The sequence below is a fragment of the Parasteatoda tepidariorum genome, chromosome 10 (assembly GCF_043381705.1).
Source record: "Parasteatoda tepidariorum isolate YZ-2023 chromosome 10, CAS_Ptep_4.0, whole genome shotgun sequence".
In the NCBI taxonomy this organism is placed as follows: Eukaryota; Metazoa; Arthropoda; class Arachnida; order Araneae; family Theridiidae; genus Parasteatoda; species Parasteatoda tepidariorum.
In genome coordinates, this window is record NC_092213.1 from 57068134 (window position 1) to 57090779 (window position 22646).

The following is a 22646-nucleotide window of genomic DNA, read 5'->3' on the forward strand; positions in this document are numbered from 1 at the left end:
CTTAAAAAAAGAAACTTTTTTTAAAAACGTTGAAATATTTTGTTTCTTAAACTTTTACTTACAAAAGAAATAATTAGTATTGTTAATTAATTATGCAAAATAATGTGCACAGTAACAATGTTTTCGCTATAAAATATTTTTCTTATCTCAAATTTGTTGATAAAAACTAATAGGGCTGTTTTCAGTTATTTGTTCAGTTTGTTTTCAGTTCTCCGTTTAATGATGCATTAATATGGTGATATCAATGCACTTGATATATTTTTATTATTCCTACATTAAAGAAAAATAGTGACACGGTTCACGTGTATTTTTCTTTCTACAATCTTCTCAACTTTGGTCCAGTGTTTTCTAACTAGTTGATAAAATTAGAAAGATAATTATCCCGAACACTATTACTATTTACAAAAGAAATTTACTATATTGTTTTTTGTAATTACCTCTCCTTTAACGATTTACTAACTTGGTAATATTGATCCTCCTAAAATATTTTTTAATTTATCCTTCATCAAAGAAAAATAGTGACCGTGTTTTATGCATTTTCTTCAGTCTCACAATAATCTTCTCAATTTTGATTTTGCATTTTCCATTAAATTGATTAAATTCGAAAAGCAATTTAATTTCTTGGTAGAAAAGAAATTCATTATATTTTTTTTCTATAATTTATCTCATTTAATGATTTATTAACTTGGTAATATTAATGCTTCTAAAATATTTTTAATTAATCCTACATTCGAAGAAAAATAGTGATAGTTTTCATACCTATATTTCAATCTAACGTCAATCTTCTTACTCTTGATCTATTGTTTTATAGTTATTAAAAATTCAAAAGGTACACAGCCATGTTATAATTTTCTGGTAGCAAAAGTTTATATTGTTTTTTATATTTACCTATCTTTTGATGATTTGCTAACTTGGTAATATTTATGCTCCTAAAATATCTTTTTAATCAATCCTTAAAGAGAAATGTGATCAGACTTTCAGTCATCTACTCAATTTTCGTGTGAAAAAAAATCCATCGCAGTTTCTTGTTCAAATATTTATTTAAAGACGTTGTGAAGCTTCTTTGTCTAGCTGCTGTTTATTGCAAATGTATGTGTTTCTAATGCATAAATAACAGTTCAATGACTGAAATAGATAACTCTGTGAATCAGTTCTTGTCTTCAATTTTTTTTTCTTCTTTTCGAAATTGTACACTAGATATAAAATAAATCCACATTGACCTTTTTTTTTTTTAATTTCTTGGTTGGATTACAATGGAAAAGAAATTTTAACATTTATTTCTAATTATCGCAAAAATTTAATTGAATCTGATTGAAAAAGATAAATGCGAATCAGTTCTTGTCTTGGATTTTTTTTTTATTCATTTCGAAATTGAATACTAGACATAAAATAAATCTACATTGAGCTTTATTTTCAGTGTTGGATTTTTGATAACGGAAGAGAAAATTTGGAAGTTTATTTCTAATTATCGGAAAAGTTTAAATCAATGATTGAAAAAGATAAGTGGGAATCAGTTCTCGTCTTAGATTTCTTTTTCGAGATTTAACACAACTCGTGAATTGTATTTCGAAACCTAAATTACTGGTTAATAGCAAAATAAGTTGGCAGTTGCATCTTTGTTTAAAACAAATAAGTAAATAAAAAAAAAAATGCTGAATTGAATTAGAAATAAAATAAAATAAAACTTTATTCCTGATCATTGGAGAAATGAATGTGATTGCAAGACAAAATAGTTTGAATCAGTTCAAATTAAATTTTTTTTAAAAATTTAACACAACTATGAATTATATTTTAAAAGATTAAATGATTATAAAATTTAAAATATAAAATAAATTTGAGATTCTTATGATAAAGGTTGAGCTGTTTTAAAATAAATTCATATTTGGAGCTTTATGTCCAGAAAACTGCGGGATCAAATTGCGGCATAAAATTTATGATTTATATCGATCATTATGATTTGAAATGATTAAATGTTAAAAAAGTTCAAATCTGCAACGAATATATATTTTTTTTATCAGGAAATTGTTCCTGAAGTGAAATGTTTAATGTAAAAAATTTGCTTAACTATTTGGTATTATCACGATAAAGTTTGCACTATTTAATCTAAAATACCATTTTTTAAAATTATTTTACTGTATTAGGGAAATTTGTACTTTTAATTTTAAAAAAGTTTGATTCTCATGTATGAATATCTCGATTACAATCACATTTTTATAGTATCTTTATTATAGATAGCTTAGTTTGACTACCTAATTGCATTGTATTTTATTCAAAAGGTTTTCTACAAATTAAGTTCGAAAGTTAGAACTTATTTAAAACCACCATCATTACAGTTAATAAAGAATTCCCAGCAACAATTTTACTTTGGCCCCAGTTGGTCTCAAAATTGCCTCAATCTAAGTCTTATAAGACCATGCAATATTGGGATTTCCAGATTTTTTTTTTTAATATTGGTCCTAGAATGGTTTTTAATATTGGGCAGTAAAAATTCTATTCAGGGTCGATATTGGTTGGAAAGTGGCTGTAAAATTTCGAGTGAAATGGACGATTCCATATTGGGCCGATATCGGAAAACATCGACCCTTTTAACTCTTATCGAGTCAAGATTAATGAATATTATTTCGATGAGGGCCCAAGTACAAATATTATCATAAATTCCTAAATTGCACAAATATTATCATAAATTCCTGTATAATATATCATAAGTTCCTAAAATAGTAGAATCAATTTTTTTAATAATTGTTGAAAATAATTATTTTTACTACAACCAAGAGGGATTTTAATTCCATTCCAAACTCTGGCAAATTAGAACTCGTGGCTAATCTGATATGAAAATTATTGTATGGAGAGAAAAAAAACGGATTTTCAAATTAAAACAATTTATACGTGTATGACATTATTGCAAGATATTTTAGTTTGATGCGTATTCCACCGAATTGGAAGATTTCTTGATCTTAAAATGACAAGGATTATTTTGAAAATATCTCAATGCGTGCTTATAATAATTAAGCAATCAGTTTACAGTTCATTTCAGTATCCATTTCATTTGAATCATAATATGCTAATTAAAACTAATGAGTGTTGATGTACGTTCTCTATATTATTCTGTAAGCAAATGAACAATAATGGTTTTAGTAAGTTATGAAATCTAAAAGAAAATGTTTCTCTTAGTATCCTGATTAACTATTATACTGTTAATTCCAGTGTTAACATAATTTAAACAATTTTTATAATTTAGCAGTCTGATATAAAACAATAATATAAGCGTATAATCGGACAGCCTCTTTATTTTCATTCTTCGGTAAGTTTACCGAAGTTCACAGGGTCTTAAAATTTTGAGTTACCCTATAGTTGTGGTTCCTACTTTTTCCTACATTGTTTTTGCATCTTCTTGTTAGTTTATATCACTGTTTGATTTTCTTATTTGAAATATGTATTTTCGTTTAAGTTAGGGGCAGAGGAGCCGATCTCTTCTTGCGCCATGAAGGGATCGGCTCTCATGAAGGGATCTCTCAAATTAGGTATAAGATTTTTAATTTGAATCTTTCATTTTCCTTTAAATAGACCTCTATTTAATTAGACTACCCCTTCTGTATTTAATTTTGATAAAATTTTATTTTTAACATTTTGAATACATTTCGGCAAACGTATCCTTTTATGCAAAATATGCTTCTTTTTTTTTAACATTACTTTTACTACGTAAAAATAAATTTGAAAAAAAGAAAGAAAAAAAAACTATGTGAATAATACTCCACGATTTCAATGTACAATAATTTTTCTTAAAATTTCACAAACTATCTTTTGTCAATGACATATTGTTTTTTCGCATTAATTAAATTCGTTGATAATAAAAAAAACTCTATAAAAGGTTAAAAACACACTTTTTTTTGTGTTTTAGCATTTCGGTAAACACATATATGGAATAAAAACTTCAACATCTGTCCAATTGTTTGGTTATAATGGAACAATTAATTAAAATTTAAGGTTTTTATTTTTTTCTAAAAATTTTTTTGAAGGGAATTTTCTGGCGTTACATGTTATTCTTTCAAATGCTAAATAGCAATTCGTTTATCTTTTAACTTACTCATAGGAACTGTAGTTTTCCCAGTATTCTTAGTTTTTTTTTTAATGAATGAATAAGGAAAACAAAACGATGAAGAAAAAAAAAGTTATGAAATATTTTTTAATGTAATGATTTAGTGGCATGCATTCTGAAATAGAATTAAATTATCTGATAGCACGCATTCTTTAATGGTTAAAATTTGTACATAAATTAAACATAAAGATATTTATTTCAAATTGTTATGAAATTCCTTTAAAATTATTTAACTGGTATATATTGAAATCGGAAATTCGTTTTAAGGGGGGAATAGTACATAAAAAAAAACAACTAGAGGAAAAATGTTCCTGAAAATAAAGAAATTTTAAGGAATCCTTTTGAAGAAATATCGCTACCGAAGAGTTAAAAGTATTACTTAACTTATTTCATTAGGTTAAAAGCAATATTTAACTTATTTCATTAGAGTTAAAAATAATATTTAACTTATTTCATTAAAGTTAAAAGTAATATTCCAGTGAAAATAATAACTTTTACGAAACTTTAGTTTTACGTATTAAATTCTCCCATTTCCTTTCGATATTAAAATTGATGTAAAAAATTACTATGATTACATTAAGGTGTTAATGTAATTAAAATTACATTAATTTACAGTGAAGTAGACGCATTTTTTGAAATTTTCCGCTTTGTAATTTATTGCCGATTTATTGTGATATATTACGTTTAGAAAATTGGGCTAAATATGTTAAATATATATTACATTGATAAATAATGCAATCAATACAGAGATTATAATTTAAAACGCTCTTATTCTTTACTTTCAGAAAAAACTGTTAATTATTATTATTATTTTTTTTTTAACTTCTCACACTCAGAAAGGAATTTCTATCGAATTAGAATAGGGAAAATTTTTGATCTAGTTTGTCTACAGCTCTTATCTTACATAGGAAATCAATCATTTACAGTTTTCCTTCGATTTGTTTTCTATCGTTTCGCTTTACTTGGACTGACACATATTCAGATTCATTAGCAAATTCAGACGATTTTTTAATGAATACTAAACAGTTTATTTGTAAGTTTTAATTGCTTTTAAATTTAAAATCTCATTCATTTTCCGCATTACTTTTACGTGGTTTGAATATTGATTTAATAAATTTTAAATATCTTCTTGGTTTTAAATATACTTGAAGATTAAAGCTGTAAGCTGGGATTTAATTTTAAAGAACTGATTATTAATCCTGGCAGACGATTAAAATCTTGAAAACGAAAAATTCTTTATGAGCTTTGTTTTTGCATCGAGTAGCTTTTGAAATTCGAAAAGCATTTTCTGTTTTGTTTTTCCTATTCTAAAGAATAAAGACATGGAATTGCACGATTTTAGTTGTCACGAAACAGGTGAGTGACTTTGGGTGGAATAATTTTCGAAACTGAAAGTGGAATAGAAAAGAATTTTTTTCAGAAGAAATTGCTTTAGCGACACTAAATTAGTCTTCCAATATACTTAACTTCGAAATGACTATGTGTACTTTCCTGAACTACTCGAGCAGCAAAAACTTCGCAAATAGCTTCCGCCCTACCTTTTTATAAATAAACTTCATTTGATTCCTTTTTTTTTATGACTTTCAAACTGTAATTTTTTTCTCATTTACTGTTTTTTACAGAAATTTAGAAGAGCGTAAATATTCTTTTTTTTTATACTTATTTTTTATAAGATTATTGCAATTTATGTTCTTCGAATTAATGTTCTAAAGTTTTATTTTTACTTTGTCTTTCAAATCAAGTTAGAAAGCTATTTTGCCTTTCGGATGAATCGCAAATGAATCCCAAAAGTTTCTTTTGAAACTTTTTTTCAGTTCACAACAACGGAAAACTTCTTTTTCGAAAAATAAAACTTATTCTTTTTTTACTATGTTGAAATTCAAGGGCAACTAAGTGTAGGATACGAAATAAAAGTTGCGCTAGAACCTTATCCTGTTTTTACTGATTGTTGAATTATTATTATTATTTTTTTAACTTTAGAAGAAGATAGAAGAAAAACAAGTTTAGCGGAAATATTAAAACTATAAATTTTTTGAAATTAAAAATATGTTAACATTGGTTATGGCTGTAAATTTTAACATTAGTTTTTATTTTCCCCATGAAACTGTTTTAAAAGATTTTTGCGGAAATATTCATTAGTGAAATTTGGTTAACAATATCCAACATCAACAAACTTAAGAGAACGTGCTCATTTTTCTGGGATGAAATATTTACCAGCTACAACACTAAAATAGCCCCACAAATTTGTCTACAGTGAATAAACAAGGATAGGATTCTGTCCTATCTGTTTAGAATCAGTGGCGTTGTTAGGAAGAAGAAAAAAAAGGAAAGAAAAATAAACACTTCCGCAAAATGGCTAACAGATGTAAACTTTCTCGTCCTCAGACTTCCATCTACCAAGAGAGGCCAGAGAACCCATGGAAGCCTTTCTTCGAAAGCGTTATTAAACAAGTCAAGATGTAAGACTATGCCGTTCTTCCGGCATATAATTAAAGGAACTTTCCCCGCCGGCTTTCCACAGGACAGGGTTTTAAATGATACTTATTGGCTTTTTATTATTATTTAGGCCTGGTGAAAATTAAAATCAACACGAACTCTTTCTAGTTGCATTAACTTAGCTTTTGCCCATAGTTGAAATAACCGGTTTAAAATAGTTTATTTTAGGCACAGTTTTTGCTATCTCGAATAGGGTTTTTTGTGTTTTGAAAATTCTTTGGATGTAGACGGGTTTGTCTCCTTTTTTTTTTTTTTAATTCAAATTTAAATTCGTTTTTTTTATTTTTTTTAAGGTTAAATTACGTCTTGAGGTAAAGTTGAACTAGATTGTTTGGTAGTGGATGATTTATTTCCAACTTAAAAGAAGGTAAAAACACAATAGATGTGATTAATTATTTAACTATCTAATTTAATTATTTAATTCATAGGAAAAAAAATTAACGTCTGAATGTTTGTTTCAAAAAGAAAAAAATAAGGTTTATATTTCTTTTTCTAATTAAACAGTTGCTGCAATTTACATAATTAATAACCGTTTTTTTCCCCATAAATGCATAATAAATTGTACAGAGCTCGGGGGGGGGGTATAAACCGGACTATTCTGAATGATTTAATGATCGGATCTTTCCATTCTGAAACTTTTTTAAAAAAATAGGGTTTTTAATAATCAATTTCTCAGAAAATATTCGGCACTAATTAATTAGCATAATTGAGGTCACCTTCTCGAACTTTAAGATTGAGTCCTAGAACATAAAGATACGATCATTAGATCAAAAGTTATTCAGGGTGGTCCGTTTATTTTATTGCCCGTTTATTTTCAATTTGACATATCTAAATATTTTCCTTTCTTATGCGATGTAGTAATTTAATGAAGGTTAATCAAATCAGGATTGAATACGTACGTCTTTTATCAAAGATCGTGGGTCATGTTCCGGAGGCCTTGAATCTTGACACAAGCAGAAATAGGAAGGTCACTCAAATCAACTGAGATATTCTCCTAGCTTCTTTTAAATATATCCTCAGAATAAAATAATCTGTCCTATTTTAACCCTGTTAAGACACTGATTTGTAAATACGAAACCTGTTAAAATTATTTGTTTAAAATTGCCTTTTTTTCTCGCTCTCTCTTTTATTGTTTTGTAAAATTTAAGGGGGAAATAAAGTGGAAGAAGATTACAGAAAATATATTTTTGAAAAAATAAAGTACTTCTATTTTTTGGCATTTGTGCTAATGTTTTACTATACATATTTGAATCTATACAAGTATTTAAAAAATATATATAAATATTATAACGTTTGCATAGCTCTTGGATTCAATTGTGAATCGTTTTCTGCATCTTTTCAATGGCATTTTTGTATTTAACTGTTTTACTAGCTTTAAGAAGCTAAAAAAAAAAACTTTTTTTACCACAAAAATCATGAACTCTTCAACTAAGATTCATCACAAATTTACATCCAAACATGGTCATAAAAAATTTAATGATAACGTTATTCGCAGAGGCTTTTCTGTTTAAATGTGGATTTTCATTCTGGTATAACTAATCGCTGGAATTTTTTATAGCCTAGATAATAGCAAATTTTTAACAATAACTACTGAAAATTTTTGATGGTGTTTTTTCCCCCTTCTGTTTCTAGGTTTGAATAAAATGTATTGTACATCACTTTCATTGTTTTTCGTTTGCCGAAAAATATACTTGGAACAGTATATCTTTAGATTTCGGCTGAAGTATCGTTCACCACAGTTTTTTTAAAAAAAAATTCGCACATTGAACTGATTTTTTTTCCTTCTATAACCGTCGTTGAACAACCGATCCAATTTTTGGGTTTACGACTACTAATGTTCAACTTCGCAGCCTTGTAATTTTGAACCAATTCAGAAGACAAGGAAACTCCTGGATCAGTACCCTCAGAGGTATTGATTTGTTATAATAACATGGAGGACTTTACGACTCGACAGGTTTAACGTGCAACAATCACCATTTACAACACGAGGAGTCTTTGGCCCTAGGGGATCAAACCCAAGAACTCTTGGACATGGGTCCAGCGTACTACCGACCAGGCCATCCCGGCCTTACATTGAACTGATTGTAATGACCTCACTTTAGCATTAGAGCACCGTGTCTCAAATATCAGAAGCTGCGGTCAGTTAGGGGTGTGTGACTACTTTGACTAGCCTGCGAAAAAACCAAGAGTGCGCGGTATCGGTTCTGGTTAAACTGTTCTATCATAAAGCGATTGACTTCTCGTGCAGATTGTCGGGCTACCAAAGGAAGGGAGTCATCCCCTCTGCAGAGGATCGAAATTGTGGGGGCATGTCTTCGGATCATTCTCAGGCATGCTTCCCAGACCGTCGCCAATAGCCTATTGTGCACCTTTAGTGCGATGTAAATAAAGTACTATTACTTCCTCAGTAAAAAATAAGTAAATAAACAAAAATAAATGCTAATTCTAAGCATATTGCACTACAATTTCGTTTCTAAAACCTCTCGTTTACCATAAAAGATCTGGATATTATAGTCTTCTGGAAAAATAAGGGTTCGAAAAAAAAGAACAGTTATAAAACCAATTCTCTTTAAAATGCCATTATGTGCACCAGTTAAATTGCAAATTAATTTTATGGAAATTTTCAGGTATTATCGAATAATCATTAGTGTTTTAGTTCCTAACATTATTTTAACAGTTTTTGTATCGTTCTAGTCACGAATAATGTGGGATTGGTTAAAAGTCATGTGTTTTTAGCGTAAGACAACACGTGTCATTGTACTTTTAACGTCAAAATCTGTCATATTTTAGTCTAAGATGAAGTGCCAGCTGCGATTGGCTATGACTCACCTATTTCGCGTAGAAGCAAGGAAGCGTGAAAATATATGTGGGAATTTCCAATTCTTTTTATCCGAACGAAGATTGTGAACAATATGACGATGAGTTTAGTTCGGCTGTATACCCAAGGACGAATCTTTTGAGGAAAGTGGCGGAAAAACATGGTCAGTTGTGTTCGTCATCAGGTTTTATTCGCTTTTTTTATGAGAAGAGGGTGGTTGTTAACACAAAAATAAAAGGGTCAAGGAAGTATGCAATGGTAGCGATATTTGTAATTATAAATCTCATGCTATTTAATGAACAGGCTTGCTATCATTAATCTCTTTGAAGTTTGTTTTGCATTATTTTCCTGACTGAATGTTTATTTTTGAAACTCCGATTTCTTATTTAGTCTGTACTGGCTTTTAATGAAATATTTACATCAACCTACTTCAAAACTAAATTTTATTTTTAGAAAACTCAATTGAACCGTGTGTTCTAAGATTATTTTTTAATAGAATTAATATTTTTCAAAAATTTAGTGTGCATAGAAAATTTTCAAAAATTAAATTTTTTGTATAATTATGCAAAATAGTTGCGATAAAGTTCACAATTTTAAAGCATTAAAGAAAAAAAATTTAAAGTTGAAATAAAGTTTTTGATTTTGCATCTATCAGCAAAACAAATTTCATTAATTAAAATCTTTTCACTTTTAAAAAGTAAAATCAGAGATTTAAAAGCAACACTAAGGATAGGGTAATTTTTATTTTTTACTGAAGATCATATTAAGCTAATGAGAAAATTTAACTTTTTTTTCATCTATCAAGGCCACCTAAATGGTATGATACTTGTGAATCTTTCCCATTTAATGTTCGTATGATAAACAAACTGTCATGTAGTAGCTTAGCATTGAGGAGTTTAAAAATCATTAACGTATTACGATGAATTGATTAGATCTATCAGAAAGAAGTACTCACATGAAAATATCAAGGATCAGTCTTAATCGACATTAGCTGCTATTGTTTCATGAATTAAATCTTGCATTTTATAAAAGATTTTTTATGCAAGGCAATTGATTAGTAAAGTTTTTGCATAGTTTAGCTTAAAACGATAAATATTTTGTTACCATGGAATCTACGAAAACAGATTATGCGTTCTATAGTTGGGCTTATCAATTTAAAAAAAAAAAATAGCTTTTAAGCTAATTTAAGGAATAATGTATGGTTCGTTTTGTTGAACTAATTACTTTCTATGAAGCTTTATGAACATGTTCAGGAATGAATAATATTTATCAATATTTTGTGAAACTTTATTTTTAAACGATTCATTATGTAGGGATTAGGCTTAACAATTTTAAAACATTGCACCAACTTTTAAGCTAATTGCAGGAATAATGCAGTTTTCAATCTTCATTATTTTGACCTCCCAGGTATTTTTCCACTAAGCTCATTTAGCTCTTCATCCTTCAAACATTCAAAACAGAGGTTCATTAGCTTCTTCACTTTCAAAGGAACACCCGCTTTGTGAAAGTCGAAGAGGGTGTATTTGTTTTCTCTTCTTTTTTTTTCTTCTTTTTTTCGGTCTGTGAAAAGACAATATTAGGTGTCATTTAGAATGAGGTCTAAAATTGTAGGAAGCTGTGGTGTAAGTCAAATAGTAGCTTGATTGTTCTATTGACATCTGTTTTGAAAAATATTCTCCACTTCGCCGTGTAGATCAATTCTTAAGAGTACTTAAATAGGATAATCTCCCAGTCTGAATGTTATCGTGACGTTAGGTGAAAATTTATGTCCTCTGCTTGTTTAAGTGGTAGCAAAAATATTTAATTAGTATTGGTAACAACCCCCCTTGAGGGCTGAATTGTTTAAGCAGAAAATTTTTGTATGTTAGGCATCAAGAAACAAAAAGTTGCGTTTAAAAATAATTTTCTATATTTAATTAAAGGATTTCAATGTTCTTAAACTGGAAACTATTATGAATATTAGCTTATAGTTATTTTTCTGCATAACATGAACAATGAAGATGTATTTCATAATATAAAACGCTTAAATGCCAGATTTTCAGAAATTTAAAAAATATAAAGGATAAATTCATTCCTATTTCTTATATATAAAAGAAAGTTAACTTTTAGATTAATATCTTAAACTATTACAGTACAACATTCTGGTATCCCAAAATCGTAATTTTGTCTTTGAAAGAAAAGTTAAAAATTGAATGCTATTTTCTTCATAAATGTTAATTTATAGAATCGTTTTCTCTAAATTAGCATTTTTGAAGTTATTTTAAAATAAAATAACCATCGACAGGATAATTTTTGAATTACAAATTATTGTGTATCTTATGAATATTTTGGAAGATTCGTAAATCTTGTTTTAAAAAAATAGCCACTATGAATACAAATATTTCCTGTATTTACACATTAGCTTAACGAGTTTGAGAAATTGATGAAATAATTCTTCCTTTTTTTAGCATTGGAATGTTTATGTTAAGACAGCATTGGAATGTTATGTTCACCTTCATTTATATTTCATTTCACTAATTTCCACTATCTTTCGTTTTTAAATTATCCTATAAGAAGACTTTAAGCGTTTCCTATTTCCTTTTTTTTCAGACTCATCTGCATTTATTTTATTCCAAACTTGTTATTCCATATCATCCTCTATATGGAAGTGCTCCCACTGTTGCCACTTACTGGGCTTTAATACCTATACCGCATGCGGTCTCTACTTCAGCAAAACATTGTCGCGTGCTCCATTTGTTGCACGTCAAAGTATAGAGGGAAAAAATGCTATCTCTTCTCTTTTAATCACGAAAAACTGCGCGGCCTTGGCTCATAAGTTCGCCTAACACAGGAAGCGATAATTTGGCCTGCATATCATTGCCATTCTGTATTTCGGGGAACACGATCTGTTACCCAAAAGGGAATAGAATGAAATAAAATAAAAACAACTCTTGGTGTCACTACCCTTAGCAGTTACTATCTCTAAATGCTTATTACTTGAGGTGTGGTTTTGGAATTGAGGGTAATTAAAGGTATATAGACCAACCTGTATTAACTTTTTACCCATTCAATCCAAATCTTTTTTAGATTAAATTAATTCAAATAGTCTGTTCCAAATGAGAAATGCAATTGCATTGAATTGTTTCTGAAGTAATGCGAATGAATAGTCGAATCCATCTACAAACTCACAACTTCTTGACCCTTTGTTATTGTTAAAAACACGAAATAGTCATCTCAAGGACAAGAAAACGAGGAAACATGCAACGTATTTGGCAAGCAGAGTGAAACATTAACCACATCGATGTTTATTCTTTCCCTTAAATGTACATTTAAATCTCTTTATTTGAAATAAATTTTTTAGCTACAATATCAAATGATGAAACATAAGGAATTACGTTGAAAACTAATAAAAAATTTTTTAGTTTTTCTTTGCTTCTAATCACTACGTTCATATTAACTTGTTTTTGTATCAGTGTTTGGCTAAATCTTGCAAATGAAATTTCGATCACTTTTCTGTCTAGGCGAAACACTCAAATCTCTACCGGAGCTTCATGCGTGATGACAAGATAAATTCCAATCATTTCCTGGCTGCCATTCGAGCACAATATTATGTATCGCTAACTGTGATTAATTTATTCAGCAGAATTTATAGCTACATGTAATTTATCGCTAATCCAAATTCCGAATGATTTGCGAGTAGAGTTATCAAATCTCCTCTGGAGCTCTGTGTCTGACGATTTTAAATCGTTTTCTGACCGCTACAAACAGAATATACGCCAAAAACAATTTAATGTTCATCTAAAGTTTAATCACTATTTGACCAGCGAGTGTGCTCGAATTTTAACTAGAGCTTTGTGCTAGAGGACAATGCAAGTTTTGATTATTTACTGATCACTACAAACAAAAATTTATTGCCATATTATCATTAATTCGAATTTAGCACCAATCGTAGTTACGATTCTAGTCAATTTTGTGGACTGTTCAAATTTCAACCAGAGCCTTTAGCTTGAAATCAATACATAATTTTTTTTTTCTTCGTCACTTATCAGGAACATCAGATTGTTAAAAGTTTGTTCGATATAGTTCTTATTTTTTACTCGTGACAGTGCATATTTATTTGGATCAAAGATTAATTTTGATTAAACGCCTTAAAATTACTACTCTTCAAAATTATGAGGATATCGTACATCAATTTTTTAATAGTTTTTTGCATTTAGCTTCAGTGTTGGTTTTCAAGTGAAGTGATTTATTTAGTTTTAAATTATAAATTTAGAATTTATAGTTGTTTAGTCAACTATTTAAACCGTTTAATTCATTTAAACAAAACACTTGTATGACGAACGTTATGTTAGATATAAAACTCTTAAGTGGCGTTTTGTCATTTGATGTGTTCTATAAGTATTTTAACTATGATAAAATGAACTTGAATTAAGTCCAAGGTCCAATTCCTTGTAGAATTTCATCTCATATGTTCTTAATCTCCTAAACTAGAATTTAGTGCCCGATTCACTAAAGTTTACCGACTTCTGTTTGACAGCATATTTAATTATTACGCAAACCATTTCAATTTCAATTTTTGCGACATGTTGATGCTCATGACAGAATTTAAATCACAGTCGGTTGTATTTATTCTATTTTACTTTTACAAATGAGATCTTGGCCAAGAGTTTGTGGGTTTTACTGTCTGGTATGCGACGCTTTTAGCTCGCTCGTTGTTCCAGTTTTCCTTCAAACGATTATAAAAAATTATATTTAAAATTCTAACCGTGATAATATTTGAGTTAAATGCAACACTTAAATATATCATTCAACTTCAGTTTAAAATTCTACTCAGCTAATCTAGAGTTTCGGCAACTTTTTGAAAAAAAAATTTCAAACTGGAACTCGGTGACACTTTAAACAACCAAGCGTTGTGAATTGAGTCGAAAAGAAATTAGTGTGTTTTTGAACTATACTGTTCTCTGTAACCTTGAGAGAATGACTTAGCATTCGGTCAGCATTTATGTCTTATGGTCATTTTAAATATGACAACAATCCTTGAGTTTCCGAGTGTTATGTATTATTGTCACGTAATAGCACAGTTCGGGCAATGACGCAGAAGGGGTGACGATGCGCTATGGATCCTTCTTTAGATAAGATTTGAATCTCTCTTTACCGTGTATGGATTCATAAATAGTTTTCAACTTTATCTGCTATATAGAAAAATAAGCAGTTATCTCGACTGTTGCTTTACTCGTATATCTTATTTATAAGGATTTGTTTATACATCGCAAGGAAATTAAAATATGAAGTAAGTGGATTTGTTTTTATTAAGTTTTAAGTGTAAATATTGATTGTTTTCTCATTTTGTTTAAATTTTTTGAGATTCGAATTTTTTTTGACTTGTTTAAAGACATCGATTATTTCTCCGATTCTACTGAGCTCTTGCCTCAAAAACTAACTAAATATTGTTTAAAAATTAGGATTAGCATGTTTATAAACTTACTGCCTGTTCTAAAATTTCTGACTAACCATATGGTAGTTTTATCACTTTTTTTTGCTTGTTTCATAAAAAAAAATTTTTTTTCATTCATAGTTTGGGCATTTAATCAATAAACATGCATTAAAATCAGTTTCAAAGCGAATAGTTTTATTTACAATAGGGCAATTCCACCATTTACGAATGTTGTATTTGCAGACTTTTTAAAAAATTATAAATAATTTAAAAAAAAATTCATAAATTCTGATTAATATTTGTGTCTGCACCAGTTTTTAAAAACTTTTATATATAAAATTTTCAATTAAAAAAGCTAGCAGTATTAGCAACATAACACAATGCGTGGGTAATCACTCATTGTGTTACGTTTTCATCCTGTTTTTAATTTTTTAAGAATTTCAAGCTAATGAAAGTTATTTGAAATTGGAGAAAAGGTAAATGTCACTAAGACTTATTTTCACAGAAATTATTAGAATAGTTTGAATTTTTTAAATTGAGTCACATGCTTTTAAAGTCAGCAAATATGATATTTCTAAATTGGGTAATTGACCTATATTTAAAAAAAAAAAATAGGTTTGACAAGTTTCACATCCATTATCAACAATGGAAACGTAATTATTTCAAGTTATTCATGTCAAGTAACATTGTAATTTTTTAATAAAAGGTTTATATTTTTAATGTCCAAATGTTTACTTATCACGAAAGAAATATTGTTTCATTTACTTACATTAGTGATTTAGTCGTCTGTTTAATGTTAATTGCTTTATAATGATTGTAGCTATTTTCTTAAAACCATTACTACGATTATTTTTTGAAGAAGTTTATTATTATTTTAAGTTTTAAATAGGATATTTGCTGTGTTTACAAATATTTTTTTTTTAAATCCCTTATACATTTAAAGGATTTCTTTTGTAAATTTCGAAACATTTTTGATTGGAATTTAACTTAATTTTTGGAATTTTGTTTTAAAAAAATAATTATCTTCCCGGCAAATGGCAAATATTTATTATTTTTTTTAACGTGTTTTTCCCTTTTAGTCAATACGCATTGTTTTCAATGCATAATTTTTGTTGCAGTTCGTAATCTTTATTTGCAAATGTCTTGACACGTAATGCATCATAATATTGCATAAGATATTTAAAAGTATAATTTTTTTAAACAGCTGAAAAGTTATTAATTTTTTTATAGATTTTTAAAAACCCATAAATAAAAAAATCTTTTTTTTTTTTATCAAACAATGAAGAGGAGGAAAAATATTCTATCTCATTTGAAAGATTATAGAGAAACTTAAAAAAGTACTTTTTTTTCCTACTTCAATTTTTAATGTTACGAAAGACATCCGTAACAAAACTCAACAAAGAAGAATTGGCTTTTCCCCATAACAAAGCATGTTGCAAAGAAACTACATTTACAGTTTCACAATTAACAACTCAAAGTCCTTTCAATGAATTTTGCTGCTGCATTTAGTGAGAATCTGTTCCTGCAATAAGCATATATGTAATGCAATAATCACTGCAATATTTGTTGCTGCAATAATCGCTGCAATGTGCTCAGCAACGAGGAAAAGCAAATTCTCTTGAGTCACGTTATAGATACCTTTTGTAACCTTTTATGTCCAAAAGTGAACAATACTTATGCTGTATTTAAAGAGTCAATACTATCAATCAATTTTTCAAACTAATCTTAATATTTTGAAAATAGACTTAAATATTTTATGTTTAACATGCCCTTTATTTATACATATAAAACTCTAGAAAAATGTTTTATTTTTTACACTTTTTTTTTAACGATATGGTTAATAAATGTTAAAAGAATTTGGGTTTCTTATTGTTTTACAATAAGTCATTTATCCATTAAATTTTTTATTTTTTGCTATTGATTTTAAAAGTGCTGTACAGAAAGGAAAAAAAAAGAAAGTTTCAAAAATTATTATTTTTTTAAATTTTGTTATTTACTAGAGGTTTTGGAACAGAGTGTTGAAATAATGCTCAAAATGCTTTGTTGTTGCATTAACTGTTAAATATTCGCAAGAAAGTTAATCCTTGAATGCAAAATGGGACCTTGAATACAAATGCCTTCTTATGTTTTTTTTTCTGAAGATCTAATTAGAAGCAAAAACATAAATTTGTATTTTTTTATTAATTGTCCAAGAGTTACTAAAACAATATGATCGATTATCAGAACTATATTTGTACAAAAATATAGCATTAAAAAAAGTGGTAAATTTGTTAAGTAAGGAAATTTCAAAGATGAATAATTGTTTCTCTTCAAATAACTGCATATAAGTGCAAATTATTGTATTAAAATGAGTCGTTGTTTGGATCATTTTACCTTTAACTCAGAAAAAGACACCGGTGTTTCGTACCGTATTTCATAACTATGAATTATTAAAATGCTAACTATAATATTTTTCACTTATTTCGACGTAAATTAATACAAAAGGATGAAAAAAGTATGAAAAACGTGTGTAATAAATATTCTGCTTCAAAGTGTTAAATAAGAGAAAAAAGAACTGCTTCATATTAAAATTCCTGAATATTTTTTGATGCAAATACAGTTTTTGTTTTATAGTTCATGTGTTATAAAATTTGTTTATATTTAATTGCATAAACAATGGATTTTTAAGGTCGAGTGTCCCTTCCAGGTGAGCTGAACCTGAACTAATTTTTATTTGGGTCGTAGAAACCATGAGGTTAGCTCACCTTACGACCTGTTGGGCTTACCGTGAGCTAACCTCAAGGAATACCTGATGGCTGTGAAACCCAATCTTAATACATATGCTGTGTTACATTTAACTCTATTTTGATGACTGAAACTTAACATCGGTATATAATTCTTATTGTTTCATTCTAAATAAAAAAAAAAGAACTATAGTATAACTTAAACTAATTACGTAAAATCCATTTTTATATTTTTTTTTTACTTTGTAAGTAATATGGAACAAATTAGTTAGGTTTGTTAAACATCAAAATATTGAAGTTTCCAAGCATTCAGTGAATTAAACATTTTATTATTCGGCGAAGCGAGAATACTTAAGTATATTTTTAATTTGCCTAGTGATTTTGTATAAAATAAAAAAATAAATAATAAAAAAAACTTCTTAAATCGGTGGGAAGTATGGTTTTGTTTAACTGATTTGAAAATAAAAATGATAAAGAAACTGTATTTTGAAATGGCATATGCATTTGTATATACTTTATTTAATTCTAAGAATTCAGCATGCATTCTCTTTATTTAGTTATTGAGATTAAGCAGAAAATACATTAAAATATACTAAATTATCGAAATATTTAGTATTTAGGGGGAAACTTGAGAAAAGAACACTTTATTTGTTTAAGTAAGTAATGTTAGTTATTGTATTTGTTTTTGTATACATTAACAGGGGTCTGTTTAGAAGAAATTTGGGTCTGTTAACGGACCCTTCACAAAATGATTTTTCTTTTAATCGGACCCTTCATAAATTTGTTTATCTTCATTATTGTTTTGTAAATTGAATAAACCCTTCCCAGGGTAGAAAACAAGAAAGATGGATGTAAACGAATTAAATTTTGTCTTCGGCAGACGATTCTTCCATTATTCGTCCGAAATGAATATTCTGCGTTCAGCAGTAAAGACTAAATACCAAATATTTATATGTTGCACCTCTAATTTAGAAGCAGCAATTGCTGTTTATTTGTGAAAATTTAATTTTTTTTATTATAATTTTACAGTACTGAGCATAATCTTGTATCTATTTACAATTTAAAAACTCCTTGAAAAAGTTTTTTGCAATAACCGGACCCTATTTGCACAAATTCATAAAGCAGGACCCTGGTTGAAAGAATGTGAGTAATTTTTTCACAATTTCACAAAAACCGGACCTTTTACAAAATGTCTGGACGGACCCCTAAATAATTTCAATCAATATATAGAAATAATTTTCAGTCGACTATATGATTTTGAAGTCTTACATCTTTTACTTTCTTTTGGTTTGTTTTTGATGTATAAACAAAACAGTCAGTATATATTGAGTTAAAAAGGAAAAAATATTTTTATATTTAGTTATTTTCATAATGGGATTTAAAATATTGTTAATGCTCTGAAACGTGCTGGGTTTTTTTTAACACAAAAACTTTATTTTTGTTCAGATTTTTTTTTTCATTTCTAAATCATAGGTGTATTAATACTATTAATAATCAATATATTGAATTGTCGTAAATTATTAGTTTTTATTTTAAATAGAAATATTCAACTATTTAAATATCGATCAGCTATTTTTTTTTCTTACTATAGTTTGTTTTCCTTGAAACTTTTGGAAAAAATATTAGAAAAGCTATTATTTTTTAAAAAGCATGAATTGTGCGCATACATTATTTACAAAGGATAACTCTTTTTGGTGACTAGATAACTCTTTGGAGAAAAGAACTGAATATTTGAATTTAGAATAATTCGTTATTGTTTAATAATATCGAATTCTCTCATACTTTCTCCCCTAGTGTTATCGAAAACGGCACATATTTATGAAACTAATTTTAGTAAAATTGAAAAATACTTAGGTCTCTTAAATTCTTTAAAAGCACAAGTATAAAGCAAATCTTAGAACTCTTAACTCTCAAATGTAAAGTCAAGTAAGAGTAAAAAAAAAAAAAAAAAATCATAGGTTATTATGAAGATTAAGGATAAAATTAAGGTTTCTTGTAGATTCCCTGTGACCAAAGTGCTACACTTCAAATATATATGTATATATATATATTTTTAACTTTAATTTTAGCTCGAAAATTGATTTGTTATATTTAATGTTTTTGATTTTTTTCAAAAAATTGTAAGTTTTTGAGCTCCCCTCCTTAAAAAACTCTAGCTTATTCTGGGGAGAATGAAATATTTTTGAATCCGAAATTATTATTTTTTTTTTGGACTACAATAACTCTTTATTGAATTGAAATTCAAAAAAAAAAAAAAATTTATTCAACAATCATTGCGCAGTTAAGAAAGAATTAAAAGCTTATCAATGCATTGAAATTTTTTTATAAGTTAAAACAAAAGTATCACATTTCAAAGAAATAAAGTTTACCTACATTACGACAGTGCTTATTTTAAACAATTAGATTCATAAGTGATAGCAAAATTTTGAGGGAATAAAGCTGGCCCAATTAAACTATCAGTAGAAAAATTCCGGAAACTAAGCCAGTGTTATAATCTGCACTGATAGATCTTATTTCCAGATTTAACCCACGCGCATTTAGAGTTTTCAGATGATTTTTCTTCCTATGACTTTTCTAAATGCCTTAAGCTTCCGATGATAGCGATTGTATTACTTATCCAGTATTTGCTTAATCGAATAGCTGTTTTATCGCTCATTTTACGGTTATTTGATTTGAGAATAGGCATAAAAGTTCATCAAATATTGTTATTGCTTAATTGTAACTAGAGCATTACATCGTTCTGATGATGAATTGGTTCATTCTCTTGAATACAATATTTGTAATAAATTCAAACGATGTTACGTAACATTCGAATCCGGTTGAGCAGTTAGAAAGTAAAACCTTGATTGATTTAAAGTTGTTTTTCAGAGTGTTCTCAATGAATTTTCAACTCTTTTTGTTTTGATATGTATTTTATTTAGGTTTTTGAAAATTTAAAGGAATTTTTTACTTTATTTATTTGTTGGATTAAAGATAATATAATATAAAGCAAAAGTTTGAATCAACTGAGTTTTTTCAATTTCTCAATTTCGTGAAAATATAAGGGTGATTCTTTCTAAACATGACAATTCGAACTAAAAAATTTCTTCAAATTTAAAGTCGTCAAAATAATCTAAAAATTTTTTTGTGTACTTCTTTAGTTACATTTATTAATATCTTACAGACAGCAGTGTAGTTTATTGACATTTACTAAAGAAAAAAAATAAAATAGAAATTCACCAAATCTTGAATGCTAGGAAAATGACATATTAGCTTAGAAGTTTAAAAAACAGTCATTTTAAGTTAATAGTAAGTAACTTAATTTAAGCCTTTATGTTAGATGAACCATAAATTGCTTAAATTAATTCTTTTTATCCATTGTAGAAAGAAACAAAAAAAAGTTTTGTTGCTGATATGTACAGAAAAAAATTGTGTATAATAATCAATCATTAAATAAATAAATAACTTTGATTACATCCAACCATATTACAATCATACATAAACATGAAATTAGATTAATATTTGCTTTTCCTCCTTACAGTATTAGCAGTTTAAAAAAATTTTGGTAACACTTCAATACCCTGGAATTCATAAGCCAGGAAAATGACACCCGGAATAATGACAAATTCGCCATTTTATAACCTATAACTTTACTTTAATTTAATATTTTGGCCCAAGACGTTTGCGTTCTGCAGAAAACAACAGGATTTCTTAAAATAACTCAGATAAATCTATGAGATTTATGTTATTAATGATTTCAAGAAGCCAGGAAAATGACTCATCTTGAAAAATCTTTTGAAATAGATTTTGAACCAGAAAATTGGTTCTTTATTCATGCAACAAGACATGTTCATATAGGAGGGTATCTAATCAATCTATTAACATAAGATATTGATTGCTGGCTCTATCTATTTCGGTTATAAACCACTAAATAAAAGTAGTCAGGAAAATGACAGATTTTCTTGGGACAGGCAAATTATCGACAGAAAAAATTATTTTAAACGAAATTTTTGTAAATAATACCCTCTGCGTATATTCTAGAAATGCTTACACCGATTGAGATAAAAAAAATTACATATTGAAAAATTTATGGGAAGTTTTAAAGCTAGTTATTATTGGAAACATTGTTTGGGACATGCCAGGAAAATGACATTCTGAAGTTCAATAAAAAATTTTAAATGTACAAAACAATCAATGCTAGTGCGAAGTCATTTTAAAATGCTAACAGCAATGCAATTTATAAATTTTTTTTTTTTAAAAAAAAGTTCTCTTTGTATTATAGTATTAGATCTTGGAGCAAGGGACAGTGAATAGTTATATTTTGTGAGAATCACCCATAAACGGTGTCTAATGATATATTGTTATTAGATAATGTTTGGTGTTAGATCAAGATATAAGAGTATCCTTAAATGTTTTTGTTTAAAAAACACATTTTAAATAAAATAATTTTAAGAAAAAACTTTAGGACACGAAAAAAATAAGAAATAAAATATTGCCTGCAACTCATCTTATAAAAATTGAGTTCATATAGTCTCAGTTAATTTTCTGAGTATTATGCTCATTTTATATATTCTTGAAATGTTTTGCAAGAATCTAGTTTAAAATTTTAAGAGAAAGCAGATGAGAATTGGGAACTTTATTTGAATTTAGCATTGTTATTTGAAAACCAACGACTTTTTATCTGCTTTCTTTTACAATTTTATAAGTTTCTTGCAACACATTTTAAGATAAACTTTACTTAAAATGCACATAATTCCGGGAAAATCAGCCGAAATTATTTAAATTCAATTTTTATAAGTTACACGTAATATTTTCTTGATTATTTTTGCACGCTAATTTTTTTTAAATTTTTTAAATTATTTTACTTAAAACATTTTTTACTTTTTCGCTCAGACTCACAGAAAAATAGTTCTTTTTTTAAAAAAATATTTTATTTCTAACTTTTTTGCCTTAGGATTTATTAAATATTTAAAAATTGGCAAGTTATTTTTTTTCCAGAAGCACGTTTTAAAAGCACTTCGTAAAACAAAATAAACACTTGGTTTCAGCTAACTTTAGGAATGCTAATTCGGTGACGTAGCACCGATCCACATGCAACTCACGTTAATGTCTGTATTTGTA

General features: G+C 27.8%; 1 protein-coding gene and 1 long non-coding RNA gene across 3 annotated transcripts in view; one reads left to right on the plus strand and one right to left on the minus strand.

The window, feature by feature from the left end:
* LOC139426964 (uncharacterized) overlaps positions 1 to 22646 on the minus strand; it is a 120733-nt gene that overhangs the window by 12633 nt on the left and 85454 nt on the right. The window lies entirely within an intron of this gene.
* Positions 1 to 22646, plus strand: part of LOC107453098 (no extended memory) — a 92511-nt gene that overhangs the window by 639 nt on the left and 69226 nt on the right. The window contains exon 1 of one of the 2 annotated variants that reach the window (XM_016069787.3): positions 14545 to 14679. The exons of the other annotated variant lie outside the window; for it this stretch is intronic. Within the exon in view, the coding sequence (XP_015925273.1) occupies positions 14675 to 14679 (5 nt within the window). The 5' untranslated portion in view covers positions 14545 to 14674. Of the gene's footprint in view, positions 1 to 14544; positions 14680 to 22646 lie in introns of those variants that run through there. 2 annotated transcript variants of the gene reach the window in all.